This window comes from Lepidochelys kempii, chromosome 25 (assembly GCF_965140265.1).
Source record: "Lepidochelys kempii isolate rLepKem1 chromosome 25, rLepKem1.hap2, whole genome shotgun sequence".
NCBI lineage: Eukaryota > Metazoa > Chordata > Testudines > Cheloniidae > Lepidochelys > Lepidochelys kempii.
The window spans coordinates 6,476,527-6,492,611 of NC_133280.1; the positions used below are offsets into that span (position 1 = coordinate 6,476,527).

The 16,085-nt window shown below is 56.3% G+C and overlaps 1 protein-coding gene across 1 annotated transcript in view; it reads right to left on the reverse strand.

Moving 5' to 3' along the window:
- Positions 1-15,028, reverse strand: part of MKNK2 (MAPK interacting serine/threonine kinase 2) — a 28,076-nt gene extending 13,048 nt beyond the window's left edge. The window contains exons 1-10 of the mRNA XM_073324518.1: positions 14,875-15,028; positions 13,448-13,617; positions 7,294-7,375; positions 6,585-6,686; positions 6,096-6,193; positions 3,081-3,160; positions 2,283-2,356; positions 1,475-1,579; positions 939-994; positions 275-370 (exon numbers count right to left, since the gene is read on the reverse strand). Of these exons, the coding sequence (XP_073180619.1) occupies positions 275-370; positions 939-994; positions 1,475-1,579; positions 2,283-2,356; positions 3,081-3,160; positions 6,096-6,193; positions 6,585-6,686; positions 7,294-7,375; positions 13,448-13,495 (741 nt within the window). The 5' untranslated portion in view covers positions 13,496-13,617; positions 14,875-15,028. The remainder of the gene's footprint in view (positions 1-274; positions 371-938; positions 995-1,474; positions 1,580-2,282; positions 2,357-3,080; positions 3,161-6,095; positions 6,194-6,584; positions 6,687-7,293; positions 7,376-13,447; positions 13,618-14,874) is intronic.
- Positions 15,029-16,085: the final 1,057 nt, after the last annotated feature.

Below are 16,085 nucleotides of genomic sequence, written 5' to 3' on the forward strand. Positions count from 1 at the left end.
AGAAGTCCAGCTGGTACTCCAAGGGGAGCAGAGCGCCAAGCGGGCTGCATCCGTTGATAGAAGTCTAGCCCTAGTGGCCAGGACTCCTGCCACAAATGCACAATGCTGGTCATCTTCCCAGACGTCTATAAGCAGCCTTAGTCTCCCACAAGCCAGCTGGTGGCTAGCCAGTCTATGGTTCAAGACCTCTCTCTCTCCATGACAGTCCCATCCTCCCCGCAAAAGCCAACTAGGCCACTCCCTCACACATTAGTGAGGGGGCAGAAATACTTACGGGTGTGAGCAGCTCAGGGGTGGAGATAGGAGAACAATCGCCATTTAATTTGATGCCACTTCCCAGGTCAAAGTCACAGATCTTCACAGGGGAAACCTAGGACAGGACAGAAGAGGCAAAGAAGTCGATCGCTAAATTGAACTGCGACGCGCCTGTGAAGTTCACCATGCAAGGCCAGAGGTGACCTGGAGATCCCCCACACACTAGACGTGTCCATGGCCCACATGCATCACCCCAGCATCTCCCCCCGGGAGTCACTTCTTAGCAAATTGAAATCTGGCCTTTGCCCTCCACCGGAGGTTATCAACAGCAAAACTCTGCCCAGTCAGCCAGCCATGCTCCCTCCCCAGCTCTGAGATGGCTTCCTTCTCTGGGGGGTAGGCCCCTTCTGAGAACCTGCATGCAAAGGGTTAACATCACAGCCTTGCTGCCCACTGAACTCTCTGCCTCCCCCACCTCGTGCTACCTCCTTCCCACCAGTGCCCTCCCCACACAAGCAGGGCCCAGGCTCCCCAGGAGCCCAGACCCACGTCCCAGCAAGAGGCTAGCCCACCCGCTGGAGAGGAGCTCCCCTCCTCCAAGCCACCCCAGCTCCTGCCAAGCCAGGGAATGAAAGAGTGGCATGTCTCTGGACGTGCTGCTAGCCAGGCAGCCTGCCACTCACCTGGTCGGGACTCTCACAGAGAATATTTTCTGGTTTTAAATCCCTGTGCGCTATACCTGTTAAAAAACAAGAAACCCCAGAGTCAACAGGGGCTGCTGCTTTCCTGGGACAGTTCAGAGCCTGGCTCTTGTGCAGCCCAGGGCTTGCACGGTGGGGGAAAACTAGGGGGGCTGGTTCCCCGCATCGGCAAGCCCCAGCCACCCTGCTACGGGATGCTCTGGGAAGCGCAACGGCGAGAGAAGTGCTTGGGCCCGAGACACCCTGCAAGCTCTGGCAGGCCAGTGCAGCCCGTCACCGCGTCTGCCTGGGGAAGGGAGCACCCAGGAACCTGGGGAACGGGCTACGCAGAGCCCCCATCCACTCCCTTCGCACCACCACACAGTCCTCCCGGAGAGTCTCTAGTGGCCGAGGGGTGGAGCTGGGCATGAACTCTCAGGCCTTAGGATCATGGGCTCTCCCAGTGCAAGGAGGAATAACCTCCTCCAGCCCACGCCCTCCCCCCAGAGCCCGGCAAGTGCCCGCCCTTTGCTCCTCACCTTTGTTGTGCAGGAAGTTAAGGGCACTGGCAATGTCTTGCACCACCACACTGGCCTCCAGTTCATTGAAGTGACGCCTCCTGTGGATGTGGGTCAGGATGGAGCCTAGGGCACAGGAGAGGGAGAGGGCGGCTGTTAGCAAGGCCTCATCCCCGCGTTTCTTCCTCAGCATCCCACCCCCTGGCTCCGAAGCGCCTCCCCACCAGAGCGTTCGGGAAGCAGGGACCAGGGATTTTGCAGGCCAGGAGCCAGCCGTGAGAGTCTGGAGGGAATTGCACGCTGCTGAATGGTGATGGGCTATGACGGGACCCATCCTTGCCAAGCTGCGAGCTTCCCAGCTGGCGGAAGGGATCTCCATCAGGCCTCAGGGGGGAGAGGGGAGCCTAAATCAGTGGTTCTCAACTAGGGGACCGCGAACAGGTTTCAGGGGGGCCACCAAGCAGGGCCAGCGTTAGACATGCTGGGGCCTAGGGCAGAAAGCTGAAGCTTCACAGGGCTCCCAGCCCTGCCATCTGGGGCTGAAGCCAAAGCCCAAGCAACTTTGTGGGGCCCCCTGTGCCGTGGAGCCCTGGGCAACTGCCCTGCTTGCTCCCCCTAATCCTGGCCCTGGCTTTTATATGCAGAAAAAACAATTGTGAAACTGGTGGGCTGCAGAGTTTTTCTAGCATATTTGGGGGGGGGGGCGCACCTCAGAAAGGAAAAGGTTGAGAGGTCCTGGCCTAGAAAACACAGCCCCCGCCCCGCCAGCCAGAGGTGAACGGTGCCACGAAGAGGGAGGAGGAGGCAGTGCTCCTGCAGGGATATTTACCTCCTCGCATCTTCTCAAACACCAGGTAGAATCGATCTTCCTCTTCGAAGAACTCGATCAGCTCCAGGACGTTCCTGTAAGGAGAGCGGCGGGGGGGATATCAGCTCAGCTCTGCCCTCTTGTCCCACAAGGCTCCCCCTCCAGCCAGCCACAGGGCCTTCCCAGAGCTGGCTCCTCCACGCCACGAGCGTGCATGGGCTTGCAGACGCAGGACAGGCGCCAAGGAGAACTGGGTTTCAGTTATTGGAACCAGAAGGCCCTGGGCCCACAGCTGGTTTCCCAGCATTCCAGGGGATGTTTTCTCAGTGTCCCGCTCAAAGACTTAGCTATACCACAGCCCTAATTGTCAGCAGATGCTTCCCTTGGCCAACACGCTGCTATCGAGAAAGAGCATCGCTCAGCTTTTTATCCAGGGAGCTGGTCTTACTATTCTGCGCAGTGAGACTAAACTCTCCACAAATGCAACAAACCCCCTCTTCCCAAACCCTGCACGCGGCCTACAAGAGGGAAGAGCCCTTCGGAGTCATCTCCAGCATTCAGCAGGTTACTGGTGGGTCAACGCAGCTAAAAGAGATCTATACTCATTGCTATAGAACAGGTGTTAATGTAGGCCAGAGATGCTCACATGGCCCGCCAAGGTTAAGGTGGGAGCAAGCACATCTTCCCACCTTTACCCTGGACTGCAAAGAGAAGGGGGGTGGCAAGTCTTGGCCGTAAGCTAAAGCAATGCCCACCCACCCAGCAACAGAGATCCCAAGAACCAGTATGCCTCTGGCCTAGCAGGGAGCTCCCCCATACCTGTGTCCTTGGCACTGGTAGAGCATCTCCACCTCCCTGAATACCCGGCTCCGGATGTGTCCAAGGCTCTTCTCAATGATCTGAAACAGAAGTAGGGAGAGGAGTTTGGAGACTGACCGTGGCCCCACAGGCTGCTTGAGGAGGGGGGGCCTTGGACCCCCCAAAGTCCCAGGGCACAGGGAGGGGATCCAGTAGGAACGATGCCAGAGCTCAGATCCCAAACTGGATTGCTACAGCGTCCTAGCTACATAAGCCAAAACACACCCCTAGAGCAGTTAACAAGCCAAACAGCACCCTGTCCACAGATCCCAGAGACCAAGCCAGGCAGGGTGGCTCCATTCAGAGATCCCTGAAGGGGTTAACCAGCTGCAGAGAAGGCTGCTTTCCTTCCCCCACCCCTCAGGGAGGTGACAGCATTAGCCATGCCAGCTTCTCCTCCACACCCTTCCCTCCGCAGGGGAGGAGCTGCTCTCATTCCAGGGGGACAGCCAAACAACGGGTCACGTGTCTAATGCGCCAAGCAAAACAGAGGCCCCTACACACTTCAAAGGGCAGCCCTGGGGTTTGGCTGCAGAGATAAGGGCCCCTTCTCCCTCCTCCCCAGGCTCTGTGGAGAGAGAGCTTGTACAAAGACAGCCATAAATATACAAGATAAGCCGGGCCACAGGCTGGGGTCGGCCACAGCAGAGTAAATCTGGAGTAAGCACTGATTGCGGTGGAGTCACTCTGGATTTACACCAGTAGAGCAGAGGTCAGAGTACAGCCTCCTGCAAAGGCGGCTCAGGGCAGGGAGTTCTAAGAAGCGCCCAAGACAGCGTAGGGGGCAGAGTGCAGGGCTGGCAATCAGGACTCCTAGGTTCTGAGCCTCCCTCTGCCACCAGTTTGCTGCATGACATCAGGCAGTCACTTCCCTCTCAGTGCCTCAGTTTCCCCATGGGGGACATGGGGAATTCTACTTCCCGGACCCCCAGCACAGAGCCTGAGGCTCAGGTGTTTGTAAAGTGCTTTGAGAGCCTCACCCTGATGAATATGGTACAGGGCAGTTCCATGCCAGGCTGCTAGCTTTGGCGCATGGAACGGCCTCAGACTGCCCAGAAGGGCTTCTCCCCTTTGCTCTATTGTAGCAAAAAACGTCGGTGTCTGAAATGGAGGGTCAGATTTCTGGTCCGATACACACGGCCCTTGTTGCTCTGCTGAGGCACCAGGCGTGCCAAGCTGCTGGAGAAGGGCGGCATTGTTCCCCTCCCATGGGCCGCTTGCCCAACGGTCCCCTGCACAAGCAAAGACGCTCCCCAGAGACTGCAGCTCAAACAGCCAACAGCTGCTCTCCTCCAAACCCAACACGCTTCCCTTTTTCAGAAGGGCATGACCCTGCGCGCAGCCCCCCACTCTCGCAGCCCTCCCCTCCACACAGGCACCCAGCCACAGCCTATCGCTTCCGTGCAGATGCCAGTACACCGCAATGGCAATGCCTGATGCCAACGAGCCAATCGCTGTTCAGTACAAAGGGGCACCGGCTGGCCCCACTCCGCTTGCTGAGGCTTCAGCTGCACAGACCGAACAGGCTGGGTGTGGGCAAGCTTTGCACGCTGCCATACAGCGGCGCTCTTTCCCGGGAGTCCTGCAAAGAACTCGGCACGATGGCTCCCAGCCCGGAGGAGCCCGCATTGCTGCGGTAATCTGAGCCCCGACAGAACTGCACTTCGACAGGTTTCGTCTGGAGTTCCAACAGCCCGGCAGGCCATCACACAGACAGCAGGGAGGCGGCTCGCCAGGACCTGTTCTGCTTCCCGCCCGCTTGCTGGGAGGCGTCAAGACGCCCAACACACAAATGAGTCTAACCGTCCCACTAGCATAATCCTTCCCACTCATCTGTCCTCCCCAGGTGCTCTGGGAATACTAATTTACCCTCCCAGACTCCCCTGCCTGGTAGGGATCAAGCCCACATTACAGAAGTGAAGAAACCTGCCTTAGGTCTGTCTGTCGCACAGCCAAGAGCAGAAGCCAGGTCTCGTGACCCCCAACCCCGCACCTTAATTATAAGGCCGCCTTTCCCCACACCGGGGCCGACAAGCTGAGCGATGTCAAAAGGCAGCGAGCCCATCTCTGTCTGCGGGGGGATCTAGTCTTACACAGGCTTCTTGTTTAAGTTGGACCACATCTAGGATCTTCAGCTGCATCTGTTCAGGACCAGGGTGGCCACTGAGCCCTGGGTTTTTACTCAGGGCTGCGTAAAGATCCAACTGCACTGCCCTCCCACACACAGGATGGCCTTGGGCACCGCACACAAGGGACGAACCCTCAGCAATTCACAGGGACTGGACCAGGAGGATCTCCTACACTAAGTGAGCCAGTCTTCTCAAGAGCTTCCTTTCCCCGGCTATCTTCGGACGACCCCTTTTAATTGAGCTTAGCCGCAGCTACTCTGATTTGCTCAGTAAAGCGGTTACTACAGAGCCGTCTCCCCTCCCCTCGGCACACAGTGCTGCCACCCGCTCTGCAAGTTCCAGCACCAACGCTGGTCCATCCAGGCCATTTGATGGGCACCCGGCTGGCTCAGATCCTCCCGTCTCTTGGAAGGCTAACGGCTGAAGCCCATCAAAACAGGCCAAGCAGAGCCAGCCCCATAGCGTTAGGCACCACCAACACCAACTGTCTGTCTCCTCCTCTCACCAACAGCCCTAGGCAAGTTTGGGGTGGATGGACAGTTTAGAGACTTAGCTACCTCCCTCTGCCCTCTCCTCCTGCTTCTAGGCTGAGGGGTGGGGTAAGTCTCCCAGCCTCATTATTATGTGTATCACAGTAGCGCCGACAGATCCCTCCAGAGATCAGAGCGCAAATGTGCTAAGCACTCAAGAGCATGCCATCTAAAGGGACAGGACAAATTAAGGGTGGGAGTGGAAAGCAAAGTCAAAGGAGGGAAGTGACTGCCGGAGCCGGGAACAGAACCCCACTCTCCCCAGTGCCAGCCCGGTGCCCTACCCACTCGACCACGTGGCCTCTCAGAGCCCATACCTTCACGGCGTACTCCTTGTTGGTGATGAGGTTGATGCAGGACTGGACTCTAGCATGGGCGCCTTCCCCGAGCACCTCCTCCTGCAGCTGGTAGACATCTGTGGGGAGCAGAATGGACCTCGCTTCAGTACAGTTTTGGTTTTTTGGTTTCTGGGGGTGGGGAGGTTTGCAGAAGTTAGCTCCTGCCCCAGCGCTCGGGGCAGAGTCCCAGATGTGCAGCTGCAAGGCCAGACGGGGCACAGAGTTCTTGCCACACATCCCAGCTGCCGCTACAGAGCCTGGCTAGTGATCAAATGACATCGCGCTCTGCTCCTCTCTGCTCCATGGGTGAGTCCGCACGACTGGATCAGCTCTGATCTGGGGCAAGTGGGAAGCTCATTAAACCAAGTGCCCGCTTGAGCAGGAGGTTTCCAGGATTTTGAGGGCAAACGGCTCCCCCCTGAACTGCCAGCAGGACCACCCCGACCCGCGAATTCCTATACCTCTCACCTTCAAACCTCCCAGAGAAGCTGTCCGTAGCTCTGCATCGTTTCTTCTTCTTGTTCCTTTTCTTGGTATCAGGGATATCGATGGGCTGACTTGAAGGCATGTCTGTCCCAAAACAAAGCCATGCAGAAAGCATTAACACCACACCAGCATCCATACAGCGCAGCCCTCATCTCCCGTATACACCCTCTGGATTCAGGTACTGACTAGCCACACAGGACCCAATATAGCACGCTTGGTTTACGCTTTGTATGGTCAGATATGACCCTAGCTTCCAGGTGCCTTCACCGCAAGGCGGACAAGACAATGATATGAGAGAACAGTTCAGGGATTGGAGCAGAGAGGTTTGGGGAGAGGATCCCTGGAGGTCGTGAGATTTACTGGGAAGGAAAGTGGGATCCTAGCAAACAGCAGGAGATGAGGCTTAAGCTTGGGACAGATTTTGGAAGGTGTGTCAATCTTCCAGACATGCGTCTGAGCCAGCAAGCAGCCCCATTGGCTTCAGGGAGGCTACACACATCACGTGCTTAAAATCATACACGTGCTTAAGTACTGCCCTGCATCAGAGCTGCTGGGGACGGTATTTCTGGCATCTGGCCAGGCATCTGAAGGCTGTTTGCAAGAGGGAGGAGGGGAGAAGGAACCAACATTCAACAGTCTTCATCCCTCCCCCACCCGTGTATTAAAGTCAAGCGCAGTCTGCAGAGCTCACCGGGGCGGGCCGGGCACTCAAAGTTGAAGACAGAATCCAGGTGACTTGACTGGGAGAATTCCAGGTCGAATGGGTTCTGGCCCTGGAGGTTCAGAATGGAAGAGAACAGGGTGAGTCACACACGAACATGCTGGTAGCTGCCGAGGGTCTCCATGCCACTTATCCTAGGTCTCGACATCCTGCTCTGCTCCCCTGGAATATCTTCATCCCAGCCCGTCAGCCAGCTAACATGAGTCCCGTGGAGACTGTTATGGCTCCACCAGCCTGGCTTGGGTCCCCCAGCAAGGGAATCCCACCAACACACCTCGCTGCGTACTCGGGAGTTGCAGTCACGCCAAGTCCCCTTCACCTCCACCATGGCCCAGCTCATTTTTCTACCCTTACACGCAGGCCTAGAGAAAATCGCCTTGGAGTCTGAGGTCGGCTGGTAACAGCCTTCCCAGAGGCAGTGGCTAGCTTGCGGGAGGGACAATTTAATACCCAACACCAACTAATCAGAGCTGCAACATGCACAGGGTCCCCGACAACTGAGGTGGGTAAGTTACACTGGTTTCTGGAACAGAGAATGGGCCCTTCAAGGAGAGCATCCCCGCATAGCTGGCAGTCTCTGCTCATTAAGATAAACCCAAGCAGAAAGCTGGCTCCCTGTCCCTCCCTTCCTGGCTCAAGCGCAGAAGCCCAGGCAGGATGGAAGTGCCCGGTCACTGGTTCCTGCGGTGGAGTGACTCAGGATCGTTGTAAGCAGTAGAAGTAGCTGTCTGGCACACCCAGCAGGTCACTTGTTTGAGGTGAGGCTCTGGAGTCACGGTTAGGCTGGTTGATCCAGAGCTTGGCAATACGGAAAGGGGGTGGGGGCTGTTTGGACCGAACCAGAGAGAAGAAATCCACAGTTCTCCCCGAGCTGTGGTAAGAACAAAGCCAGCTGCTCCCACGTTGGATTGGCAGAGGCAGCTAACAGCACAGCCAGCTCCATTGTCGTCAGCCAGGATCTCAATGCGCTTTACGTTCAGCCTCAACACCCCCGGGGGGGGCAGTCTTCTACCCACTTTACAGCGGGGCAAACTGAGGCACGGTTTCCATTGCCCACTCGCCCCAGGGTCAGACAGCAAGTGAGCGGCAGAGTTAGGACCAAGTCCCAGGAGTCCTGCCTCCCAATCGCTGGGCCTGCCCAGCCCTCCACCCGCCCAGCATTTCACAAACCCCAGACAGAGTGGCTGTTTTACGAAGCGACAGCCTCGATGCCAGTAAAAGGGCGCAAAAATAGAGCATGACTGGTATGCCACATGACCCTGACCTGCCATCAGCTCCCAGATGAGCAGGGGCTGGCTGCTTGGGTGTCAACTTAAACCATGCTACTGCAAGCCCAAATGATAGGGTGGCAGTTCAGGCCAGCCTTCTCCCTCAGCACATTCCCCTGGGGCCTGCTCATTCACGGTTCACACCTCCTCAGAGGGAGGGACCCATTAGTCACCGGACTGGCGCAGGGAAGCTGGAGCCGCAGCAGCCGTTGCAGCTGGTGCTGGACAGCTCGGTCCAGCCATCCCAGCCAGGGCCACAAGGATAGGCCATCACCAAGCACTTCCCCAGGGATGGTTCCCCCCCCCCGCCCGCCAGTCTCTAGCACAGGGCCGGGGAGGGGAACAAACATGGCACGGGATGGTGCCAGGTGGCAGCTGTATTGGGGTCATTCAGAGCGGAGGGAGGTTTGAATGAAGCACAGGATTGGGTGCTGGAGAGGCGTCCAACGCTTTGCTGCTGCTCTTAATGAAACCTGCAGTAATGAGCTCTGGGTGGGACGAAGGCGATGTCTACACAGCAAACAAACTCCTGCGAGGGGGAAGGGTCCCGGAGCCGGCACTGGCGTCTGCATGCTATTTCACAGCCCCGCAGCCTGAGGAAGCTGACACAGGCCAGCGGTGAGGGTTTAATTCCTGTGTAGAGACATGAGTACAGCCACTCAACCCCAGAGTGGCAGGATGGGGACAAATTGGCCCAGACTAGTTGAATGCTTGAGCTGGCAAGTCATGGGCAAGAGCAGAGAGGGACAGGGGCCTGGGTCACTGTACTAGCATTGTGCTTTCAGAGACCTGGAAGCCACTCTCATTTTAGGTCCCAAAGCAACAAAAATTGGTCCAGATGCAACCAGGAGGTGGGGACAGGTTCTGTTCTATTCTACTCCCAGCTCTACCAGTTGCCTGCCAGGTGACCTTGAGCCAGTCACTTCACCTCTCTGTGCCTCAACTTCCCCATCTGTAAAATGGGGATAATGATACTGCCCTCCTTTGAGAAGTGCGTGGCGATTACCAATGAAAAGCGCTGTACATGAGCCTGGCGTCAGTTTTTGTCCCCCATCACTGAGCCGATACATACTTTGGCACGACTGGCAGAGCAGAGCGTTCAGGGGTGGGGTTAGAGGTCACCAGTGAAAGGCACTGCCAGGGTTAGAGAAGGAACATGCACAGTGCTGGCAACCAGCTGAGCTACCAGCCTTGGGTCTTTATCTGGGAGATTCAAGCAGGCCCAAAACAGCCAGGCAGGCTGCTGCCTTGAATTAGGGGATGGCCTATATAGGACGCCTGGGGACCAATTTCCCTTCTTTATCTCTGACTCATGGGGGGCACAGTGAGGGAAAATCACATCACCACTCTGTGCCTCAGTTTCCCTAATTGTAACATGGAGAGAACACGAAGATCCCTGCATGGAAAGCACTAAGAAAGTATTATAAGCTAAAGGTCCAGGACGCTTCTCTCCCATCCCCCCAAAGAGAGCTCGTTAACCAAAGTATAAGCCTTCCCCCTGTTATGAAATGTGTTTGGGTGGAGGTGGAATTCTCTCTGAATTAAAAACAAACCACACACGCCCCACTGCCATGCCTGCGAGGAAGCGAGCCAGGAGGAAGGCTGTGTCAGACGAACGGCTGCCCCTGCAGCCAATCAGCAGGGCTTGGCACCAGCTTCCCTAACGGCTAGAAACAGCTAGAAAGCGCGTGTTTACTTTCTCCCTGGTGGAAGGCCAGCCCAATTGCCTTCAGCAGCACGGCCCAAGAGGGGACGATTCAGAACCCCTAGAATCTGGGACACTTTGCAGGCAAGAATCTGCAGGCGATTGCGTGTCTTTTCGACTGTCAGAAGGACTCCTGGGTTTGTCAAAGTAAGAATCAACGTTTCGCAGGCACAGCACCTCCAAAGGAGCCCATTTTTACTGTGCCCCTTATAACCCAAGGTCACCCAGAGCCAGCTGCTTTCTAATCATTCGGAGAGACGCTGTAGCAAAGGCAAGCTAAACACCAGAAGTGCAGGGTCTCCGGAATTTCCCTCTGTTCTAGAGACCATCTAAGCATTTCTCTTTCGCCTCCTTCTGCAAGGCTCCTTTTTTCCCTCTGCCCCCCCCACCACTATTTTCTTTCTCCACTTAGAAGTTTTGTGACCAACCCACTAACTCCGCATCATCCCCCAGCAACAGGTTTATTATGGAATGAGGGGGTTGCGTAACAGCACCCCCACCATGAGACCAAACAGAAGTTACATCACCCTGCAACGGGCACTGCTCCAGGAGCCAGTTATGCCGGGGGGGGGGGGGGCGGGCGATGACGGAGGGAGAACAGGAGAGGACAAAAAACCCCAACAAATCACCCAATGCCCCGAGTGCTCAGCACCCTCAACAGCATGACTCGAGAGGTCGCTCAGCATCTGGCAGGATGGGGCCTTAAATCCGAAAGAAGGAGAGGGTCGAACAAACGAGACCATTCATGGAGTCTCAACTCCCTGTGCCAGCTGCCATATCCTGAATCCACAACATGCTGACACATACAAGAGAACTGGGCTGTTAAATGCAGCCCTTCTGGCTGGTTCAGAGCAATGGACTAATTCTGTTTTAATCCGCACTATTTAGAGAGATGTAGCCCCAAGATAAAAGCCAAAAAACCCTTACACCAAGATTAGGTGACGGCTGGAGTAAGTTATTGATTTTGGAGAAAATTCTCTGGCCTGCGTTCTACAAGAGGTCAGCCTACATGATCATGATGGCCCCTTCTGGCCAGGGAATCTATGACACATAAGCCGCACAATAGAGAGAGGGACCTCCAGAAATAGGGAGTCGTGCACAGACAAGACATTTACCATGGGGGGAAAAAAAATCCCACTAAACCCGAATCCTCTTTATGGGCCCTGATCCGAGAGAGAACTGAAGACACAGCAAGAAAAAGGACGCTCCTAGCTGGGTGCTGGAGGAGTCAGGGATTGGGGGCCTTACACCAGGAAGAGGAGGTGGTGCAGCAGCTGGGCACCGCCAAGCTTTGGGGAAAGTGCCTGTTTCACAGCCGGCTGCCTCCTGCCTGCCAGGCCTGGGACCTGGCACAATACAGTGTGCAGCCATGGAACAACTTCCATGAGGCTGCAGGAAACAGACGCTCCAGGGACATTCATGGTGGATTTCAGGCAGCTGGGTGGCAGGATCCCAAGAGCAGCAGACAAGGCTATTTTGACATCCCCTTGGGTCTCCCACCAGCGCCAAAGACGTTTCTTCCATGTAAACGCACTGGAGCCTGTGTTCAGCGACCCTATGCAAAAGATACTGAAACCAGCAATATTTGGTCCATCCTACTAACTCTTCCGAGGTAGAGGCCTGCACAACACCGAGACCTACATCAGCTCCCACCAGAGCACCTTGCCACGCTGCCGGTAGAACCAACGCTCTTATTGCCCTAACCGTAGCCGTGCCATTGACAACAACAACTTATGGTTCAAAACCCCCAGCTCACCGAGAGGGAGAGAATCCTAATCCACAGTACTGCTCTGGTCATTTTAAGAGCAAGAGTCTTCGTAACATTGGAAAATTTATTCCCCATGCACCATTTTTAAAACCCTCAATCCATCATTGAGAGTCAGACCCAGGGCAAACATGGACCTAATAGAGGCATCTGGTGAAATCCCCCTGCAATCAGGTCAATAACCCACATCCAGGAAGCCAGGTATCTATACCACACCTTCTAACAGGAAATCTTCTTGTAGATAACGTTCTCTTTCTTCCCATCCCCTTTATTCCAAGTATGTAGCTGGAGTTTTTTTTTTTAATATTAATATGGTCAGGAGTTTATTAAGGCAGAGATCTGCAACACCACTGAATGGCTTTAGGAGAAGGCAGCCCACTGACTCTCAATGGGACTCATGTACCTAAATGCCTTTGGCACTTTCAAAACATCTCTAACCCCCATTTTCAGATACCAAGAAGGACTTGTATTTCCTTTGAGTGGCTTTTGGGGTAGCAGAAGCCATATGATCGTTGCAACACTAACAAGGAAGTTCATCCACTGTGCACAGGTGAAGCAATATCCTGTAACATACACTGATTTCAAGCTACTGAGCCGTTGGGAATAGGTAGCTACTCTGGACCCTGATCAGCCAATGCTTAGTGACCTCTTGGCAGGGTCCCACAGCTCCAAATGTCTACACTGCAATTTTACAGCCCCTCAGTCCCAGCCCATCAAGCCTGGGCCAGCTGTGGGTGTTTAGTTTCTGTGTAGACATAACCACTGAGGCCTGATTGGCTGAGCTACTGAACACCCCTAACTCCAACACAAAAACTCTGTGCACCTCCCGCAAATCAGCCCACTGTTTTCAGTTTCACATATATTTCTCCATATAGAGAAACATTCCAGTTCGGTCATTTGTTCCTTAAATTAGCAAGACCCTAAGATTAAAAATCCCTTGAGCTAACAATGAACATGCAAGCAGTCCACCACCTCATTGGTTATTCGTATATTCATGTGTCTGCCATTCTTTTAAGCTGTTAAAGCACCACATACTCTTATTACCTAAAGAACTAGTCTCAATAGAGAGACATAAATAGGATTGCCCTAGCCAGTTTCTAATGCTCCAAGGGTTCGCCATTTACTATTGGTTCCAGCGTCCCTGAAGCTTGGCATGCATTTTTTGGACAAGATAAATTTCCTCTTGATTTCCAAGGATTCCCACCCAAATTGCAAATTCACCTCCAAAATTTACAGTCCCAGCATGAAAAAATAAGAACAAAAATAATTTATAACTTTGATGTAAACAAACCAAAAATCAATTGACAAGTCAATTTAAAAAAAGAAAAAACCCACCACAACAGAGGCTCAAATGCAGAACAAAAGAAAGAACTTCGTAAGGTTTACCTTGAAAGAACGATGGAAACCTTTAATTTCTGTTTTCTTCTGCACCATTTTGTTGAGATTTTTGACCAAAAAACGTTGAGGAAGGAAAAAAAAAACTGAATAAAAAGATGGGGGGAAAAAAGTAAATTGGGAAAGCAGGAGAGCTAGTTCTGATTGGCTGGATGGAGACCCTAGAGGAAAAGGAAAAAGATACAGGGATTGTTAGAGGGCTTCTGGGGAGCCTATACGACATCCTGTGACATTTTTACTCAGGGAGAGGGCACAGATACATTTTAATGCTGGATGAATGGCCTGCCCGCTCTACCTATAAAGCCATTAATTCTCCAGCACCTCAATCTTGCACATACAAATAAAGATTATTTTCAAAGCAATAGCCCTAACTTCTACTTCCCTGGGCCTCTTCCGACTGCTTCCCCAGCACACAAATCCTGAACCAAAACAAAGCCCCCAGGGTGCTCCCCGCCAGCTGATCCATGCAAAACAAGGCAGAACAGGCTGCAATGCGAACAGCCCCCCCCACCTCATCAGACTCTCCCCCCATCCCAGTAGCCAGGTCAATAAAACTCCCCGGTGTTTGGTTCTAAATGAGAAGCGAGAGGGGAAGCTTCTGGCATTGCAAGATCTGAAACCATTGCGCGTCCATGCGCCTCAGTGACAACAAAGAGAATTATTCTGAACCAGGACTATTTGGGGGACAGGGCAAACGGCACCAACTCAGGTTCCTTGTGCGCTGCGGGGGTCCTCTGGGCTACAAACCACCCCGAGCCCCCCCAGGAGAAAGGGGTTTTGCAGCACACACGAGTCATCTGCATCTCACAGAGCCACCTTTTTTGGTGGTGGGGGCGGGGGGATTTCACCTTAATGCAAAACACACACACCACACCCCCTGCAAGATTAGATCTAGAGCTCTCTAAAGGAGAGATTATAAGGGTTTGATCTCCCCGAAAAACAACCCCCTCCCCCCACACACTCCTTAAACCAGCTTCAGCTCCGGGCCCACTAGTAGGAATGGCCTGGGGTCAGCCCCCCACCCCACTTGAAATCCATGCAAGAAAAGCAGCAATTCCCCCGCCACAAAGGTCTCTCCTTTGCAGCTGCTTTCGGGGGTCCCCGCGCTTCGTCCCCAGATCAGCGGGGGGGGGGAGGCGTTTGCACGGATCCAGGGGCTTCCATTGCAACCACCCTCCCCCACAGGCGTCTTGCTTGGGGGAGTCTCTGCCACCCCCTGTCTAAAGGGACCCCCCCACGCCCTGTAGTCCGCTCCCCCCTCCGGGCACCCCCCATGCCCTGCAGTCCGCCCCCACCCCCCGGGGACCCCCCCCCCATGCCCTGCAGTCCGCCCCCCCGGAGCCCCCCCCATGCCCTGCAGTCCGCCCCCCCGGGGCCCCCCCCATGCCCTGCAGTCCGCCCCCCGGCTCAGTCCCTACCGAGCCCGGGCTCCGCAGCGCTGCCGCCACTGCTGATGGTACACACGGCCCGGGCCGCCGGCGCTGCAAGGGGGAGTTACGGGGCCGGGGTGCGGGACGCGCCGCCCTTTATATCCCTCCCCTCCGCGGCGGGGCTCCAAGGCCGGCCCCGCTCGTCAGCTGATCCGCGCCCTACGTGCCGCCCGACAGCAGCCACCCCGGACCGGTCTGGGCCGGGCCACCCCCCGCAAGCTATTGCAGGGACAGAGCTACCTCCCCCCCGGCATTGCACCGCCCCCAGCCCCAGGGACCGACACACCCTCCCGGCATTGCACCGCCCCAGGGACCCCCCCCGGCCAATTCCCCTGGCATTGCCCCCCCCCCGCCATTCCCCCGGCATTGCACCGCCCCCAGCCCCAGGGACCGACCCCACCCCCAACCCCCCGGCATTGCACCGCCCCCAGCCCCAGGGACCGACCCCACCCCCAACCCCCCCGGCATTGCACCGCCCCCAGCCCCAGGGACCGACCCCACCCCCAACCCCCCGGCATTGCACCGCCCCCAGCCCCAGGGACCGACTCTTCCCCCCCCCCCGCCATTCCCCTGGCATTGCACCGCCCCCAGCCCCAGGGACCGACCCCACCCCCAACCCCCCGGCATTGCACCGCCCCAGGGACCCCCCCCGGCCAATTCCCCTGGCATTGCCCCCCCCCCGCCATTCCCCTGGCATTGCACCGCCCCCAGCCCCAGGGACCGACCCCACCCCCAACCCCCCGGCATTGCACCGCCCCCAGCCCCAGGGACCGACCCCACCCCCAACCCCCCGGCATTGCACCGCCCCCAGCCCCAGGGACCGACACCCCCTCCCGGCATTGCACCGCCCCAGGGACCCCCCCCCCGGCCAATTCCCCTGGCATTGCCCCCCCCCGCCATTCCCCTGGCATTGCACCGCCCCCAGCCCCAGGGACCGACTCTTCCCCCCTCCGCCATTCCCCTGGCATTGCACCGCCCCCAGCCCCAGGGACCGACCCCACCCCCAACCCCCCAGCATTGCACCGCCCCCAGCCCCAGGGACCGACACCCCCTCCCGGCATTGCACCGCCCCAGGGACCCCCCCCCGGCCAATTCCCCTGGCATTGCCCCCCCCCCGCCATTCCCCTGGCATTGCACCGCCCCCAGCCCCAGGGACCGACCCCACCCCCAACCCCCCGGCATTGCACCGCCCCCAGCCC